Source organism: Chiloscyllium punctatum, chromosome 7 (genome assembly GCF_047496795.1).
Source record: "Chiloscyllium punctatum isolate Juve2018m chromosome 7, sChiPun1.3, whole genome shotgun sequence".
Taxonomy (NCBI): Eukaryota; Metazoa; Chordata; class Chondrichthyes; order Orectolobiformes; family Hemiscylliidae; genus Chiloscyllium; species Chiloscyllium punctatum.
The window spans coordinates 128,704,470-128,723,185 of NC_092745.1; the positions used below are offsets into that span (position 1 = coordinate 128,704,470).

The window sequence follows — 18,716 nt, forward strand, 5'->3', positions numbered from 1 at the left end:
ACCCTCTCGGTGTGACACAGCACCCTCTCGGTGTCACACAGCACCCTTTAGGTGTCACACAGCGCCCTCTCGGTGTGACACAGCACCCTCTCGGTGTGACACAGCACCCTCTCAGTGTGACACAGCGCCCTCTCAGTGTGACACAGCGCCCTCTCGGTGTGACACAGCGCCCTTTAGGTGTCACACAGCATCCTCTCTCAGTGTCACACAGCACCCTCTCGGTGTGACATTGCACTCTCTCGGTGTGACATGGCACCCTCTCTGTGTCACACAGCACCCTCTAGGTGTCACACAGCGCCCTCTCAGTGTGACACAGCGCCCTCTAGGTGTCACACAGCGCCCTCTAGGTGTCACACAGCGCCCTCTCAGTGTGACACAGTGCCTTCTAGGTCTGACACAGCGCCCTCTCGGTGAGACACAGGTCCCTCTCGGTGTCACACAGCACCCTCTCGGTGTGACACGGCACCCTCTCAGTGTGACACAGTGCCCTCTCAGTGTGACACAGCGCCCTCTCAGTGTGACACAGCGCCCTCTCAGTGTGACACAGCACCCTCTCGGTGTGACATGGCACCCTCTCTGTGTCACACAGCACCCTCTCAGTGTGACACAGCGCCCTCTCAGTGTGACACAGCGCCCTCTAGGTGTCACACAACGCCCTCTCAGTGTGACACAGCGCCCTCTCAGTGTGACACAGCGCCCTCTAGGTGTCACACAACGCCCTCTCAGTGTGACACAGTGCCTTCTAGGTCTGACACAGCGCCCTCTCGGTGAGACACAACGCCCTCTCAGTGTGACACAGTGCCTTCTAGGTCTGACACAGCGCCCTCTCGGTGAGACACAGGTCCCTCTCGGTGTCACACAGCACTCTCTCGGTGTGACACAGCACCCTCTCGGTGTAACACAGCGCCCTCTCGGTGTCACACAGCGCCCTCTCGGTGTCACACAGCGCCCTCTCAGTGTGACACTGCGCCCTCTCGGTGTCACGCAGTGCCTTCTCGGTGTCACGCAGTGCCTTCTCGGTGTGACACAGCGCCTTCTCGGTGTGACACAGCGCCCTCTCGGTGTGACACAGCGTCCTCTCGGTGTGACACAGCGTCCTCTCGGTGTGACACAGCGTCCTCTCGGTGTGACACAGCGCCCTCTCGGTGTCACACAGCGCCCTCTAGCTACCACACAGCGTCCTCTCGGTGTGACACTGCGCCCTCTCGGTGTCACACAGTGCCTTCTCGGTGTGACACAGCGCCTTCTCGGTGTGACACAGCGCCTTCTCGGCGTGACACAGCGCCTTCTCGGCGTGACACAGCGCCCTCTCGATGTCACACAGCGCCCTCTCGGTGTCACACAGCGCCCTCTCGGTGTGACACAGCGCCCTCTCGGTGTCACACAGCGCCCTCTCGGTGTCACACAGCGCCCTCTAGGTGTCACAAAGCGCCCTCTCGGTGTCACACAGCGTCCTCTCGGTGTCACACAGCGCCCTCTCGGTGTCACACAGCGTCCTCTCGGTGTCACACAGCGTCCTCTCAGTGTCAAACAGCGTCCTCTCTCGGTGTCACACAGCTCCCTCTAGGTGTCACACAGCGTCCTCACTCGTTGTGACACAACGCCGACTAGGTTTCACACGGCATCCTCTCGGTGTGACACAGCGTCCTCTCGGTGTGACACAGCGCCCTCTAGGTGTCACACAGCGTCCTCTCGGTGTCACACAGCGTCCTCTCGGTGTCACACAGCATCCTCTCGGTGTCAAACAGCGTCCTCTCTCGGTGTCACACAGCTCCCTCTAGGTGTCACACAGTGCCCTCTCAGTGTGGCAAAGCGCCCTCTCGGTGTGACACAGCATCCTCTCGGTGTCACACAGCGCCCTCTCGGTGTCACACAGCGCCCTCTCATTGTGACGCAGCACCCTCTCATTGTGACGCAGCACCCTCTCGGTGTGACACAGCGCCCTCTCGGTGTGACACAGCGCCCTCTCGGTGTGACACAGCGCCCTCTCGGTGTGACACAGCGCCCTCTCGGTGTGACACAGCGCCCTCTCAGTGTGACATTGCACTCTCTCGGTGTGACACAGCGTCCTCTCGGTGTGACACAGCGCCCTCTCAGTGTGGCAAAGCGCCCTCTCAGTGTGGCACAGTGCCTTCTAGGTCTGACACAGCTCCCTCTCGGTGTCACACAGCACCCTCTCGGTGTGACATTGCACTCTCTCGGTGTGACGCAGCGACGTCTCGGTGTGACACAGCGCCCTCTCGGTGTGACGCAGCGACGTCTCGGTGTGACACAGCGCCCTCTCAGTGTGACGCAGCGACGTCTCGGTGTGACGCAGCGCCCTCTCGCAGAAGAGCAGACGGTGAGGAAGGCAGAGAGCGAACAGGTGCAAGAGACCCCGGGGGAAGTACCTGTCAGGAACAAGTTGAATCTTTTGGAAACAGTAGAGACAGATGACACTGCCAGTCCGCGAGGCTGCCAGGTCTGTCAATCAAACATTGGCGTGGAGACAGAGCAGAAGTGTCGGACATCACACAGAGCCGTGGTAATAGGGAACTCCAGAGTGAGAGAAACTGACCAGGGTTTTTGTGGCAGCAGGTGGGTCTTAAGGATGGTGTGTAGCCTTCCTGGTGCCAGGGTTAAAGACATCACAGACAGAGTGCAGGAAATCCTCAAGGATGAAGGTGAAGAGCCAAAGGTGGTGGTACATGTCGGCACAAATGATGTCGGGAAGAAGAGGAGGAACATACTACAGCGGGACTTCGGAGAACTAGGAAGAAGGCTGAAAAGCAGGACGTCCAGGGTGGTTATCTCCAGTTTGTTTCCAGTTCCTTGGGCTGGTGAGGCCAGAAACAGGGAGATAATGGACTTGAACGTGTGGCTGGGGAACTGGTGCAGGAAGCAAGGATTTAAATTCTTGGATCACTGGGGTATGTTTTGTGGTAAGCATAAATTATACAAAAGAGACGGTTTGCACCTTAATAGGTTAGGGACCAGCATTCTGGCAGGCAGGTTTGCTACTGCAACACAGCTACGTTTAAACTAAATAGTGGGGGGGGAGGGGACAAACTAGATGTTTAAGAAGGAAATTGAAGGGAAATTTAGAACAAGGGAAGTCAAGAAAAACAACTGCATCAATGAGCAGAAAACTTAAAAAGGGATCATGCTGTAAGGTTGAGTGAAATAGGAGTTGATGGGAAGGGTGAGGACAGTAACAAATTAAAAATACTATATATGAATGCACGAAGCATTAGAAATAAGACAGATGAGCTTGAGGCTCTTTTAGAAATTGGCAGATACGATATTGTGGGGATAACTGAGATGCGGCTTCAAGTGGACAGGGCCTGCGAAATGAATATTCAAGGCTATACGTGCTATTGTAAGGACAGACTGACGGGCAGAGGGGGTGGGGTGGCCCTGTTGGTAAGGGATGATATTCAGTCCCTTGCGCGGGGGGACCTAGAATCAGGGGATGTAGAGTCAGTATGGATAGAGCTGAGAAATACTAAGGGTAAAAAGACCCTCTTGGGAGTTTTCCACAGGCCCCCAAAAAGTAGTATGGATGTCGGATGTAAGTTAAATCAGGAGCTGAAATTGGCCTGTCGCAAAGATGTTGAAATTATGGGGGATTTCAACATGCAGGTAGACTGGGAGAATCAGGATGGTATTGGACCTCAAGAAAGAGACTTTGTGAAGTGCCTCAGAGATGGATTCTTAGAACAGCTGGTGCTGGAGCCGACCAGGGAGAAGGCAATTCTGGATCTGGTATTGTGTAACGAACCAGAATTGGTCAGGGACCTCAAAGTGAAGGAGCCATTGGGAAGTAGTGACCAAAAGACAATAAGCTTCAATCTGCAATTTGAAAGGGAGAGGGTACAATCGGAAGTGACAATTTTTCAGTTGAATAAAGGGAACTATGGAGTTATGAGGGAGGAGCTGGCCAAAGTTCAATGGTGCAATACCTTAGCAGGGATGACAGTGGAGGAACAATGGCAGATATTTCTGTGTATAATGCAGAAGATGCAGGATCAGTTCATTCCAAAAAGGAAGAAAGATCCTAGGAGGAGGCATGGGTGGCCGTGGCTGACGAGGGAAGTTAAGAAACATATTAAGTTAAAAGAGAAAAAGTATAGCATAGCAAAGATGAGTGGGAAAACAGAGGACTGGGAAGCTTTTAAAGAAGAACAGAGGATTACTAAGAAGGAAATATGCAGAGAAAAAATGAGGTATGAAGGTAAACTGGCCAATAATATAAAGGAGGATAGTAAAAGTTTTTTTAGGTATGTGAAATGGTTAAGACTAAAATTGGGCCGAATTTGGACAGAAACAGGGGAATATATTACGGGGAACAAAGAAGTGGCAGAAGAATTGAATTGGTACTTCAGATCTGTGTTCACTGGGGAAGACACAAGCAATCTCCCTGAGGTAACAGTGGCTGAAGGACCTGAACTGAAGAGAATTTATATTTGCCAGGAATTGGTGTTGGAGAGACTGTTAGGTCTGAAGGTTGATAAGTCCCCGGGGCCTGATGGTCTATATCCCAGGATACTGAAGGAGGTGGCTCCAGAAATCGTGGATGTGTTGGTGATTATTTTCCAGAGTTCGATAGATTCAGGATCAGTTCCTGCGGATTGGAGGGTTGCTAATGTTGTACCACTTTTTAAGAAAGGAGCAAGAGAGAAAGCAGGAAATTATAGACCAGTTAGTCTGACCTCAGTGGTGGGAAAGATGCTGGAGTCTATTATAAAGGATGAAATTACGACACATCTGGATAGCAGTAACAGGACAGGTCAGAGTCAGCATGGATTTATGAAGGGGAAATCATGCTTGACTAATCTTCTGGAATTGTTTGAGGATGTAACTCTGAAGATGGATGAGGGAGATCCAGTAGATGTAGTGTACCTGGACTTTCAGAAAGCTTTTGATAAAGTCCCACATAGGAGGTTAGTGAGCAAAATTAGAGCATATGGTATTGGGGGCAAAGTACTAACTTGGATTGAAAGTTGGTTGGCCGACAGCAAACAAAGAGTAGTGATAAACGGCTCCATTTCGGAATAGCAGGCAGTGACCAGTGGGATACAGCAGGGATCAGTGCTGGGACCGCAGCTTTTTACAATATATATTAAAGATATAGAAGATGGTATTAGTAATAACATTTGCAAATTTGCTGATGATACTAAGCTGAATGGCAGGGTGAAATGTGAGGAGTATGTTAGGAGACTACAGGGTGACCTGGACAGGTTAGGTGAGTGATCAGATGCATGGCAGATGCAGTTTAATGTGGATAAATGTATGGTTATCCACTTTGGTGGCAAGAACAGGAAGGCAGATTACTACCTAAATGGAATCAATTTAGGTAAAGGGGCAGTACAAAGAGATCTGGGTGTTCTTGTACACCAGTCAATGAAGGCAAGCATACAGGTACAGCAGGTAGTGAAGAAGGCTAATAGCATGCTGGCCTTCATAACAAGAGGGATCGAGTATAGAAGCAAAGAGGTTCTTCTGCAGCTGTACAGGGCCCTGGTGAGACCACACCTGGAGTACTGTGTGCAGTTCTGGTCTCCAAATTTGAGGAAAGACATTCTGGCTATTGAGGGAGTGCAGTGTAGGTTCACGAGGTCAATTCCTGGAATGGCGGGACTATCTTACGCTGAAAGACTGGAGCGACTGGGCTTGTATACCCTTGAGTTTAGAAGACTGAGAGGGGATCTGATTGAGGCATATAAGATTATTAAAGGATTGGACACTCTGGAGGCAGGAAACATGTTTCCACTGATGGGTGAGTGCCAAACCAGAGGACACAGCTTAAAAATACGGGGTAGACCATTTAGGACAGAGATAAGGAGAAACTTCTTCACCCAGAGAGTGGTGGCTGTGTGGCATGCTCTGCCCCAGAGGGCAGTGGAGGCCCAGTCTCTGGATTCATTTAAGAAAGATTGGATAGAGCTCTCAAGGATACTGGAATCAAGGGTTATGGAGATAAGGCAGGAAGAGGATACTGATTAGGAATGATCAGTCATGATCACAATGGATGGTGGTGCAGGCTCGAAGAGCAGAATGGCCTACTCCTGCACATATTGTCTGTTGTCTCTCTCGGTGTGACGCAGCAACCTCTCGGTGTGACACAGCGTCCTCCCTCGGTGTCACACAGCGCTCTCTCGGTGTGACACAGGGCCCTCTCACGGTGTGACACAGCACCCTCTCGGTGTCACACAGCACCCTCGCTCAGAGTCACACAGCACCCTCGCTCAGTGTCACACAGCACCCTCTCGGTGTCACACAGCACCGTCTCGGTGTCACACAGCACCGTCTCGGTGTCACACAGCGTCCTCTCGGTGTGACACAGCGCCCTCTCGGTGTCACACAGTGCCCTCGCTCGGTGTCACACAGCACCCTCTCGGTGTCACACAGCACCGTCTCGGTGTCTCACAGCACCCTCTCGGTGTCACACGGCGTCCTCTCGGTGTGACACGGCGCCCTCTCGGTGTGACACGGCGCCCTCTCGGTGTCATACAGCACCGTCTCGGTGTCACACAGCACCCTCTCGGTGTCACACAGCGTCCTCTCGGTGTGACACAGCACCCTCGCTCAGTGTCACATAGCACCCTCTCGGTGTCACACAGCACCGTCTCGGTGTCACACAGCACCCTCTTGGTGTCACACAGCACCCTCTCGGTGTCACACAGCATCCTCTCGGTGTCACACAGCGCCCTCTCGGTGTGACACCGTGCCCTCGCTCGGTGTCACACAGCGCCCTTGCTCGGTGTCACACAGCGCCCTCGCTCGGTGTCACACAGCACCGTCTCGGTGTCACACAGCGTCCTCTCGGTGTGACACAGCACCCTCGCTCAGTGTCACACAGCACCCTCTCGGTGTCACACAGCGCCCTCTCGGTGTCACACAGCGCCCTCTCGGTGTCACACAGCGCCCTCTCGGTGTCACACAGCACCCTCTCAGTGTGACACAGCGCCCTCTCAGTGTGACAGCGTCCTCTCGGTGTGAGACAGTGCCCTCTCGGTGTCACACAACGCCCTCTCGGTGTGAGACAGCGCCCTCTCGGTGTGACACAGCGCCCTCTCGGTGTCACACAATGCCCTCTCGGTGTGACACAGCGCCCTCTCGGTGTGACACAGCGTCCTCTCGGTGTGACACAGCGCCCTCTCGGTGTCACACAGCACCCTCTCAGTGTGACACAGCGCCCTCTCAGTGTGACAGCGTCCTCTCGGTGTGAGACAGTGCCCTCTCGGTGTCACACAACGCCCTCTCGGTGTGACACAGCGCCCTCTCGGTGTGAGACAGCGCCCTCTCGGTGTGAGACAGCGCCCTCTCGGTGTGAGACAGCGCCCTCTCGGTGTGTGACAGCGTCCTCTAGGTGTGTAACAGCGTCCTCTCGGTGTGACCCAGCGCACTCTCGGTGTGAGACAGTGCCCTCTAGGTGTGTAACAGCGTCCTCTAGGTGTGACACAGCACCTTCTCAGTAATCAGCAATGTAACAACTGATAAAGCATCCACTGCCATTTGTAGAACAGAGTTCCAAATATTACCATCTATAGCCATGCTCAATTGACCTTAGTATCCAGGGATGTGCTGACTTGGTGGATTAGTCATGGAAAATATAGAGTTACAGGGACAGGGTAGATTGTGTGTCTAGCTAGGATGCTCTTTGGAGTAGCAGTGTGGCCTCACTGGGCTAATGATCTGCATCCACACTGTATAAATTCTCTGAATATGAATTAGACACCACTGTGCTCTCTGGCTAACATCTGCCTCAGGTTTGCTGCAGTGTGCCAGTGAAGCTCAGAGCAAGCTGGAAGAACAGCATCTCAGCTTCTGCTTGGGTGTCCTACAGGATCCAGCACCGAGCCTAAACCCCTCATTCCATGTTTTTACTCTCGCCCAAACCCCAGATGACCGGACATGTGCTTTCAGTACAGCCAGAAGAAAGTGAGAACTGCAGATGCTGGAGATCAGATTCGAAGAGTGTGGTGCTGGAAAAGCGCAGAGGCTCAGGCAGCATCCTGATGAAGAGCTTATGCTCAAAATGTTGACTCTCCTGCTCCCCGGATGCTGCCTGACCTGCTGTGCTGTTTCCGTACAGCTTACCTACTTGCACCTACTTACAGTCCATATTATCAACTTTTATCCCTTTATCGACCTAACTTTCTCTCTCTGTCTCTGGGCTCCATCTTCACCTATCTGCTCACTCATTTTCCACCATGCAATCACTGTCTTCTGCAAATACACAGCCCTTTCCTCGCTAATTCCAGTTCTGCAGGAAGATCACTGGACTCAAAGCATTAACTCTGCTTATCCACCACAGATACTGCCAGAGCTGCTGAGTTTCTCCAGCAATTTGTGTTTTCATATCTAACATTCATGCTATGTTGTTAGATGGAGTTACCATCATTGAATCTCTCAACATCAACATCCTGGGTGTTACCATTGACTTCAAACTGAACTGGACTGGCCACTTAAGTATTGTGGCTACAAGAGCAGGTCAGATGTTAAGAATCCTGCAGCACTCACCCCCTGATTCCCTAAAACCTGCCCACCATCTACAAGGCACAAATCAGGAGTGTAGGAGAAAGTGAGGACTGCAGATGCTGGAGATCAGAGTCGAGAGTGTGGTGCTGGAAAAGCACAGCAGGTCAGGCAGCATCCGCGGAGCAGGAGAATCGATGTTTTGGACCTAAGCCCTTCATCAGGAATGAAAAATCAGGAGTACTCCCCAGTCGCCTATACGGGTGCAGTTACAACAATACTCAAGTACCTCAATCTTATCCAAGACAAAGTAGCCCATTTTGTTAGCATCCCACCCGTCACTTTCAACATTCACCCATGTCACCAACAACATAATGGCAGCACAGTGTACCATCTATAAGAAACATCTCAGCAACTCACCAAAGCTCCTTTCAATAGAGCTGAAAATGTGTTGCTGGAAAAGCACAGCAGGTCAGGCAGCATCCAAGGAACAGGAAAATCGACGTTTCGGGCATGAGCCCTTCTTCAGGAATGCCCGAAACGTCGATTCTCCTGTTCCTTGGATGCTGCCTGACCTGCTGCGCTTTTCCAGCAACACATTTTCAGCTCTGATCTCCAGCATCTGCAGTCCTCACTTTCTCCTCCTTTCAATAGAGCCTTCCAAACCTGCAACCTTTACCCTACTGAAGGACAAAGGCAGCAAATATGTGGGAACACCACTAACTCCTCTCTGAGCTATTCACCATCCTGTCCTGGAAATATACCTCTGTTCCTTCAGTGTTCCTGGGTCAAAATCCTGCAATGCCCTCCCTTTCAGCATTGCGGGTCTCCCTACAGCCAATGAACTGCAGCACAACTAGAAGACAGCTCACCCCCACCTTTTCCTGGGCAAGTGGTCTCAGGCAATAAATACTGCCCCAGCCAGCGATACCCATAAGCCATGAAGAAAATAGACAAAATGCAACTGAGATTTTGAAGCAAGGTGATTGTGATCTGAATGAATGTGTGCACGTGGCTCCACTAATAAGACCATCTTGAAAGGTCAGAGTCTGAGAAACAAACATTGTACTGGAGTAGATTGCACTTATTATCAAATGTCAATAGACACGCTACTGGAGTGTGACATTGAGAGTAAAGATATGAGATTATCATCTTAAATTAGGAACAAATAGTGACCAATAGCCTAGAAGAGAGACAATCAGACAGTTTTCAAGTGAAGAGTGCAACAAGGCAGCATGCTGTCTCCATGATATCGCGGCTCAGTGGCTCAGAGGTTAGCACTGCTACCCCAGCAGCCCAGGTTCGATTCTAGCCTCGGGTGAATGTCTGTGTGGAGTTTGCACATTCCCCCTGTATGTTTCTCCAGGTGTTCTGGTTTCCTCCCACAGTCCAAAGATGTGCAAGTAGAGTGGCCATGCTAAATTGCCTACAGTGTTCAGGGATGTGCAGACGATTTGGGTTAGCCATCGGAAATGTAGGATTACAGAAATGGAGTGAGTCTGGGTAGGATGCTCTTCGGAGGGTCAGTGAGGACTCTATCGGCTGAATGGCTTGCTTCCACACTGTAAGGATTCCATAATTATTCAATCTTTTCAAACAACAAATATTCAGGGTACTGGATTTACCTACTGGGTAAACTTTGGAGGCAAAAGCATCAAAAAAGCCCTGGGCTGCACTAACAATAGCATTTTCTGCAGAATCCAAAAAGACACAACAAATTTATTTCCGTTCACTCATGGGACGTGGGTGTCACTGGCTGGGCCACCATTTATTGCTTGTCCCTAGTTGTCCCTTGAGAAGGTGGGGGTGAGCTGCCTTCTTGAACCGCTACAGTCCTTCTGCTATGGGTTGACCCACAATGCCCTTAGGAAGGGAATTCCAGGATTCTGACCCAGTGACAGTGAAGGAACGGCGATATATTTCCAAGTCAGGATGGTGAGTGTTTTGGAGGGGAACTTGCAGGGGGTGGTGTTCCCATGTTTTTGCTGCTGATAGTAGAATGCTGAAGTTTGGAATATGCATTGAGTATGAAGTTCAAAAAGATAGTAGCAGTTTGAAGGAATATGTTCAAGGAAGCCAGAGTCAAGATTGAAAAGGATGGTGTCCCACTGAGACAGGTAAATACGTTTGTCTGTTCAGGACAAATCAAAACAGAAAATGGCAGATGCAGTGCAGAAGTTAGTAGAAAGATAGAGAGATAGCCAGGAGTAATTCTGTGAAGATGATGAATGTGTTAACAAGGAAACTGAAACTTGTGACAAGGAAGAAACCTCAGAAGCTGCTACATTCTATCCCCTTTTCTGTCTGCCTCAGAAACCTGCACAATAATTAAAGAGCTGCGAACAAAATTGGAGTCCTTTGAAATCTGGATGCTAAGATGTATGTTAACATTTCACAACCATAATACAAATGAATCACAGAATTATCACAGCACTGAAGCAGCATCTTTGTCCCATCATGCCTCCATTTCTGTTATTGACTGCCAATCTCCTGCCTTTTCCCATATTCCTGCAATTTCTATCCAAATAACCATTGAATATCCTCTTGAATGCTTCAATTAAACCTGCCTCCACCATATTTCAAGGCAGTGCATTCTATATTCTAAATATTCATTGTATGAAAAAGCTTAATCTCACATCTACCTTGCTTTGTTTGCATATCACGTTAAACATCTTCTCCATGCCCACTCTATCCCTTCAGTATTCTCTAAGTTCCATTGATTCATCCTTCTAAACTCTATTGAGTACAGACCCAGAGCCCTCAACTGCTCCTCATATGACAAGCCCTTCCCTCCCGGGATCATTCTCGCAAGCCTCCTCTGCACTTCACATTAAATGAGAAGAGATATGATCTCACAGGAGAGGGTGCTGAGGGAATTTACCAGGATGCTGCCTGAGCTGGAGACTTTTAATTATGAAAAGAGTTTGGAAAGACTGGGGTTACTCTCCTTGGAGCCGGGCAGACTGAGAGGGCCACAATCAAAGTGCATAAACTTATGAGGGGCATACATAGGGTAGGTAGGAAGGAACATTTCCACTTGGATTCATCAATGACCAAGGTAAGCAGCAACAGGTTCCGATGGGATGTGAGGAACAGCTTTTTCTCCCAGACATGGTGGGAATTAGACACTCTGCATGATTGGTAGAGGCAGAAATCCTCATAACATATAAGAAGTATTGGAGTATTGTGTTCAGTTCTGGGCGCCTTATTTAAAGAAGGATGTTAAAGCCCTGGAGAGAGTACAAAGGAAGTTTACTAGAATGATACAAGGAATGAAGGATTTTAGATACAAAAAAAAAATTGAGCTTATTCTCCTTGGAGCAGAGAAGCTCAAGTGGTGAACTTGTTGAGGTGTTGAAAATTTTGAACAATTTTGACAGAGTAAACAAGGACATTCTGTTTCCACTGGTTGGTACGTCAGTAACTAGGGATCACAATTTCCAGATTATCAACAAGAGAGCTAGGAGTGAGATGAGGAGGAACTTCTTTACTCATAGAGTTGTTAGGATTTGGAATGTGCTGCCGGGGAGAGTGGAGGAGACAGATTCCATAGGAGGCTTCAAATGAGAGCTGGATAGATATTTGAAAATGAGGAATTTAGAGAGCTACAGAGATAAGAGAGAAACAGACTAGCTGGGTAACTCTTTCAGAAACCAGTATAAACATGATGGGTCCAATGGCCTCCTTCTGTACTCTATAATCTATGATTCTATTCCATAAGTATTTAGATATGCACTTGCAATGCCAAGACATACTAAGCTATAGGCCAAGTGCTGGAAATTGGGATTAGAATCGTGAGGTCCCGGAGACACCCGCACCAATCAACTCCACCGCCCCGTGGCTAAACATTTCAACTCCCACTCCCACTCTGCTGAGGACATGGAGGTCCTGGGCCTCCTCCACCGCCGCTCCCTCACCACCCAACGCCTGGAGGAAGAACGCCTTATTTTTCCGCCTCGGAACACTTCATCCCCAGGGAATCAATGTGGACTTCAACAGTTTCCTCATTTCCCCTCCCCCCACCTTACCCCAGTTCCAACCTTCCAGCTCAGCACCATCCTCATGACCTGTCCGACCTGTCAATCTTCCTTCCCACCGATCCGCTCCACCCCCCCCGACCTATCACCTTTACTCTTTCCTCCATCCATCTATTGCACTCTCAACTACCTTCCCCCCAGCCCCATGCCCCTCCCATTTATCTCACCACCCCCAAGGCTTTCAGCCTCATTCCTGATGAAGGGCTTATGCCCGAAACATCGATTCTCTTGCTCCTCGGATGTTGCCTGAGCTGCTGTGCTTTTCCAGCAACATACTCTCGACTCTGACCTCCAGTATCTGCAGACTTCACTTTTTCTCAGAATAGTGAGGTGCCTGTTTCTGACCAGCACGGATTGGATGGGCCAAAGGACCTTTCTCTGTGCTCTAAATCTGTATGGCTCTATGAACACATAGTTCTCTGCAATCTATAGTCACTTACCTTACGTTGTTTTGTAGAGTCCAGTTTGACCAGCCAATAAGAAGCTACCTTTGGTTTATGATACTTCCAGTTGTCTAGTATCTGTGAACAGAATTGGAAGAGTGCGTGAACATCACTAAAGGTCACACAGGAAAATAACTCAGGCAAGTATTCGGCAAATTAGAGTCAATCATCTACCAGTATCTGAGAAGTAGGATTCGCTTCTCCAAATAACCAACTGAAAAAGTTATTACCTTGAATTGTTAAGTTAAATTGAAAAAGAACTTTATCATTGCTGAGTTGTTGATTACGTCTTAGAGAACAATATGTGCACGAGGACTGGTTTCTTTGATGCAGAATTCAAATGATAAAATCAAATGCCTTGATGCTCAATTGGTAGCCATCTTGTCTAATGATTATGGGTTGAAATTTCACTCTAGAGAGTTGAGCACAAAGTCCAGGCTGACTCTCTAGTGCAGCACGAAGGTTCAGCACCATACACTGCTCCTCAGATACTGACGCAGTCTGTGTCCAAATGCAGCATGACCTGGACAATGTTCAGGCTTATGTTGACAAGTGGTAAGTAACATCCACACCACAAAGTGCCAGGCATTGGCCATCTACAACAAGGGAGAATCCAACCATTAAACACTGAAAGAACTGCGGAGGCTGGAAATTAGAAGCAAAAACAGAAACTGCCGGAAAGGCGCAATATCTGAGGAGTGAAATCAGAGTTAATGTTCCAGTTGCAGTGACCCTTCCTTAGAATCTAATTAATACCCTTTGGCATTCAATGGCATTACCATCACTGCATTTCCCACTGGCAACATTCTGAGGGTTAACCTTGAACAGAACTGGACTCACCTTATAAATATTGTGGCTACATGAATAGGTCAGAGGCTAGGAATACTGAATTACTGGTGCTGGAAGAGCACAGCAGTTCAGGCAGCATCCAAGTAGCTTCAAAATCAACGTTTCGGGCAAAAGCCCTTCATCAGGAATACTGAGGCAAATAACTTACCTCCTGACTCCCCAAAACCTGTCCACCATCAACAAGTCACAAGTCAGGTGTGTGATGGAATATTCCCCATTTGCCTGGGTGGGTGCAGCTCCAAAAACAATTGAGAAGCTCAACACTGTCCAGAGCAAAGCAGCCCATTTGATTGGCACCACATCCACAAGCATCCACTCCCTCCACCACCGATGCTCAGTAGCAGCAGTGTTTACTATCTATAAGATACACTGCAGAAACTCACCAAAGCTCCTTTGGCAGCACTTTCCAAACCTACGCCCACTTATATCTAGAAGGATAAGAGCAGCAGATACATGAGAACACCACTCCTTGAAAGTTCCCCTCCAAGCCCCTCACCATTTGGAAACATATCACTATTCCTTCAGTGTCATTGGTTCCAAATCATGGAAGTTGTTCCCTAGTGGCATTGTGGATCTACTTACAGTAGGTGGACTACAGCAGTTCAAGAAGGCAGCTCACCGCCTCGTTCTCAAGGGGCAACTAGGGACGAGCAATAAATAGTGGCCCATACAGTGATGCCAACTTCCCATAAGTAACTAAAAAGTGAAATGGTGGGCACAACTACTTAGAAATTTTGTTTCCCTTGAAGCTTCTTGGGATATTCTAGAGCAGTATGTCAATATGTCAATAGTCCGATGAGGGAAGGCGCCATATTGGATCTGGTACTGGGGAATGAGCCAGGACAGGTGGTAGAAGTTGCAGTGGGGGGATTACTTTGGGGACAGTGACCACAATTCTGCAAGTTTTAGAATACTCGTAGGTAAAGATGAGAGTGGTCCAAAGGGAAGAATACTAAACTGGGCCAAAGCCAATTATATCAAAATTAGACAGGAGCTGGGAAATGTGGATTGGACACAGCTATTTGAAGGGAAGTCCACATTTGAGATGTGGGAGGTTTTCAAAGATTGGTTAACGGTAGTGCAGAATAGGCATGTCCGTTGAAGGCAAAGGATAGGAAGGGCAAGATCCGTGAACTGTGGATGACAGGAGACATTGTACGACTACCCAAGAGGAAAAGGGAAGCTTACATAAGGTCTAAGCAGCTAAGAACAGAACGGGCCCTGGAAGAATATCGAAAGAGTAGGACAAGTCTTAAACGAGGAACCGAGCGGGCTAAAAGGGGCCATGAAATCGCTTCAGCAAGCAGAACTAAGGAAAATCCCAAAGCATTTTATTCTTATGTAAGAAGCAAGCGGGTAACTAGGGAAAGAATTGGTCCACTAAAAGATAATGAAGGAAGGCTGTGTGTCGAACCTGAGAGAATGGGTGAGATTCTGAATGATTACTTTGCATCAGTGTTCACTGAGGAGAGGGACATGATGAATCTTGAGATTAGAGATAGAAGTTTGATTAGTCTGGATCACGTTGGCATAAGTAGGGAAGATGTGTTGGTTAGGCTAGAGGTTATTAAGGTGGACAAATTCCTAGGACCGGATGGGATCTATCCCAGGTTGCTGAGGGAGGCAAGAGAGGAAATAGCTGGGGCCCTGACAGATATCTTTGTGGCATCCTTAAATACAGGTGAGGTGCCAGAGGACTGGAAGGTTGTTCATGTTGTTCCCCTGTACCAGAAGGATAGTAGGGATATTCCGGGTAACTACAGACCAGTGAGCCTGATGTCAGTGGTGGGGAAGTTGTTGGAGAGGGTACTGAGAGATAGGATCTATTTATATTTAGAAAAGAATGGGTTTATCAGTGATAGGCAACATGGTTTTGTGCGGGGGATATCGTGCCTTACCAACTTAATAGAGTTCTTCGAGGAAGTGACCAAGTTGATAGGTGAAGGAAGGGCTGTTGATTTCATATACATGGACTTTAGTAAGGCGTTTGATAAAGTTCTCCATTGTAGATTAATGGAGAAAGTGAAGTCACATGGTGTGCAGGGTGTTCTAGCTAGGTGGATAAAGAACTGGTTGAACAACAGGAGACAGAGAGTAGTAGTTGAAGGAAGTTTCTCAAAATGGAGAAAGGTGACCAGTGGTGTTCCACAGGGGTCAGTATTGGGGCCACTGTTGTTTGTGATATACATAAATGATCTGGAAGAGGGCACTGTTGGTATGATCAGCAAGTTTGCAGATGACACAAAGACTGATGGAGTAAGGGACTGTCAGAGAATACAGGAGGATATAAATAGACTGCAGATTTGGATGGAAAATTGGCAGATGGAGTTCAATCCAGACAAATGTGAGGTGATGCATTTAGGCAAGACTAATTCTAGAGCGAATTATACAATGAACGGAAGAGCCTTGGGAAAGGTTGATGGACAGAGAGATCTTGGAGTGCAGGTCCATTGTACCCTGAAGTTTGCTGCACAGGTGGATAGAGTGGTCAAGAAGGTATATAGTATGCTTGCCTTCATTGGACAGGGTAGTGAGTATAAGAGCTGGCAAGTCATGTTAAAACTGTACAAGACATTGGTTCGGCCGCATTTGGAATACTATGTACAGTTCTGGTCGCCACATTACCAAAAGGATGTGGACGCTTTGGAGAGGGTGCAGAGAAGGTTTATGAGGATGTTGCCTGGTATGGAAGGTGCTAGATATGAAGAGAGGTTGAGTAGGTTAGGTTTATTTTCACTAGAAAAAAGGAGATTGAGGGGGGACCAGATTGAGGTTTACAAAATCATGAAGGGTAGAGACAGGGTGGATAGAGACAAGCTTTTTCCCAGGGTGAAGGATTCTTTCACAAGAGTTCATGCTCTCAAGGTGAGAGGTGGAACGTTTAAGGGGGATATATGCGGTAAGTACTTCACACAGAGGGTGGTGGGCATTTGGAGCGAGTTGCCAGCAGAGGTGGTAGAGGCAGGTACGGTAGATTCATTTAAGATGTGTCTGGACAGATGCATGAGAAGGTGGGGAGCAGAGGGATACAGATGCTCAGGAATTGACCGACAGGTTTAGACAGTACATTTGGATCGGCTCAGGCTTGGAGGGCCAAAGGGCTTGTTCCTGGGCTGTAAATTTTCCTTGTTCTTCTTTGTTCTTATTTTATTCTGTTAAAGGAGCTATATAAATGCAAGCTTTTGGGTGTTTTCCTTTACTGGCAAGGCAATATTTATTGCCCATCCTTAATTGCCTTTCAACTTGCTTGGCCATTTCAGAAGGCAATTATTAGTTCACCACATTGCTGTGGGTGCGGAGTCACATGTACCCCAGACCAGGCAGGAACTATAGATTCCTTAAAGGGCATGCAAAAACTAAATTTTTACAATTACCATGATCCCCATCACTGAGACTAGCTTTAAGTTTCAGACTTATTAATTGAATTTAAATACCACCAGCTGAGTGGTGGAATTTGAACCCATGGTTCCTGAGTACTTGTGTGGCCGTGGAATCGTAGAAAGATCATAGAATCCTGACAGTGTGGAAACAAGCCCTTCAGACCAAGAAGTCCACAGTGACCCTCCAAAGAGTAACCCATTCCCCGACTGGTCTACATTTACCCCTGACTAATGCACCTAACCTACATATCCCTGAACACTATGGGCAATTTAGCATGGCCAATCCACCTAACCTGCACATCTTTGGACTGTGGAAAGAAACTGAAGCTCCTGAAGGAAACCCACACAGACACAGGGAGAATGTGCAAACTCCACACAGGCAGTCGTCCAAGGTGGAATTGAACCCAGGTCCCTGGCGCTGTGAGGCAGCTGTGCTAACCACAGACCCACCACGCCACCTTCTAGGATTAACAGCCCAAGAACATTAACACTATCCCACCATCTACCTTCTCACTGCTGATTTACAGGGATTTTCAGCCATCTTTAAAGTGGGTGAGAATCCAACAGAAAGAGTCCATTCCCACCAGGCACGAACTAAACCAACACTGACCCCCACTCAATCATCAGAAGGAAGAGTCCATCTGCGATATAATGGTTGTCTTCCACTGTGTTCAAGTCTGTTTTATCAGCAAAGCTACCATGAGGTGGTATGAGCTTGCAATGAGTCGAGGAATAAAATCTATTCAGGGAAAAGAAATCACCACTTCCAGAAAACTGCCACCTTCAAAAGGGTAGAAGGGTGGTCTGTTGGCTCAATGGTTAGCACTGCTGCCTCACAATGCCAGGGACCTGGGTTTAATTCCACCCTTGGGCAGCTCTATGGAGTTTGCACATTCTCGTCATGTTTTGATATCTTTCCTCTGAGTGCTCCGAAGATGTGCCGGTTAGGTGGACTGGCCATGTGATATTACCCACAGTGTCCAGGGGTATGTAGGCTAGGAGGATCAGCCATGGGAAACATACAGTTACAGGGCTAGGATGGGTCTGGATGGGATGCTCTTTGGAGGGTCAGTGCCTACTTGATGGGCCAAATGGCCTGCTTCCACACTGTAGAGGTTTTACAATTCGATCTCTGCTTCTGCCAGTTACTTTCTGTCAAGCAAGGTTATTCAGAAGTGGATAATGGTAATGATTCCAATGTTGTGGATTGGCTTGAGACCTAAGTTCTAAGATGGCACCCATCGCTAGACCTCACTGAAGTCACTGAGGCCTGGTGGGGGCAGTAGCTATAAGTTGCCAATCATGTAGGTTGTACCTAGTGGTCAAAAGAAGATGGACAGCCTGGACAATGGCTCCCCACTGCACTACCTGGGTCCCATGCCCTCCCACACCAGCTCCACCCCTCACCCAAGTGGAGGAGGATCACAAACGAATCCCGGCAGCAGCATGAAGGGTCAAAAGCAGCTGCTCTAACTCTGAAGGCCCCACGTGTTTTTATCTTGACTTTGCCCCCACTATCCTTTTCAGATCATTTTGTTATTTGGGAT

At 48.5% G+C, this 18,716-nt stretch overlaps 1 protein-coding gene across 4 annotated transcripts in view; it reads right to left on the minus strand.

The window, feature by feature from the left end:
* ttll7 (tubulin tyrosine ligase-like family, member 7) overlaps positions 1-18,716 on the minus strand; it is a 401,618-nt gene that overhangs the window by 57,470 nt on the left and 325,432 nt on the right. For all 4 annotated transcript variants that reach the window (XM_072574809.1, XM_072574807.1, XM_072574806.1 and 1 more), the window contains exon 18: positions 12,938-13,018. In XM_072574809.1, coding sequence (XP_072430910.1) covers positions 12,938-13,018 — 81 coding nt within the window. The remainder of the gene's footprint in view (positions 1-12,937; positions 13,019-18,716) is intronic.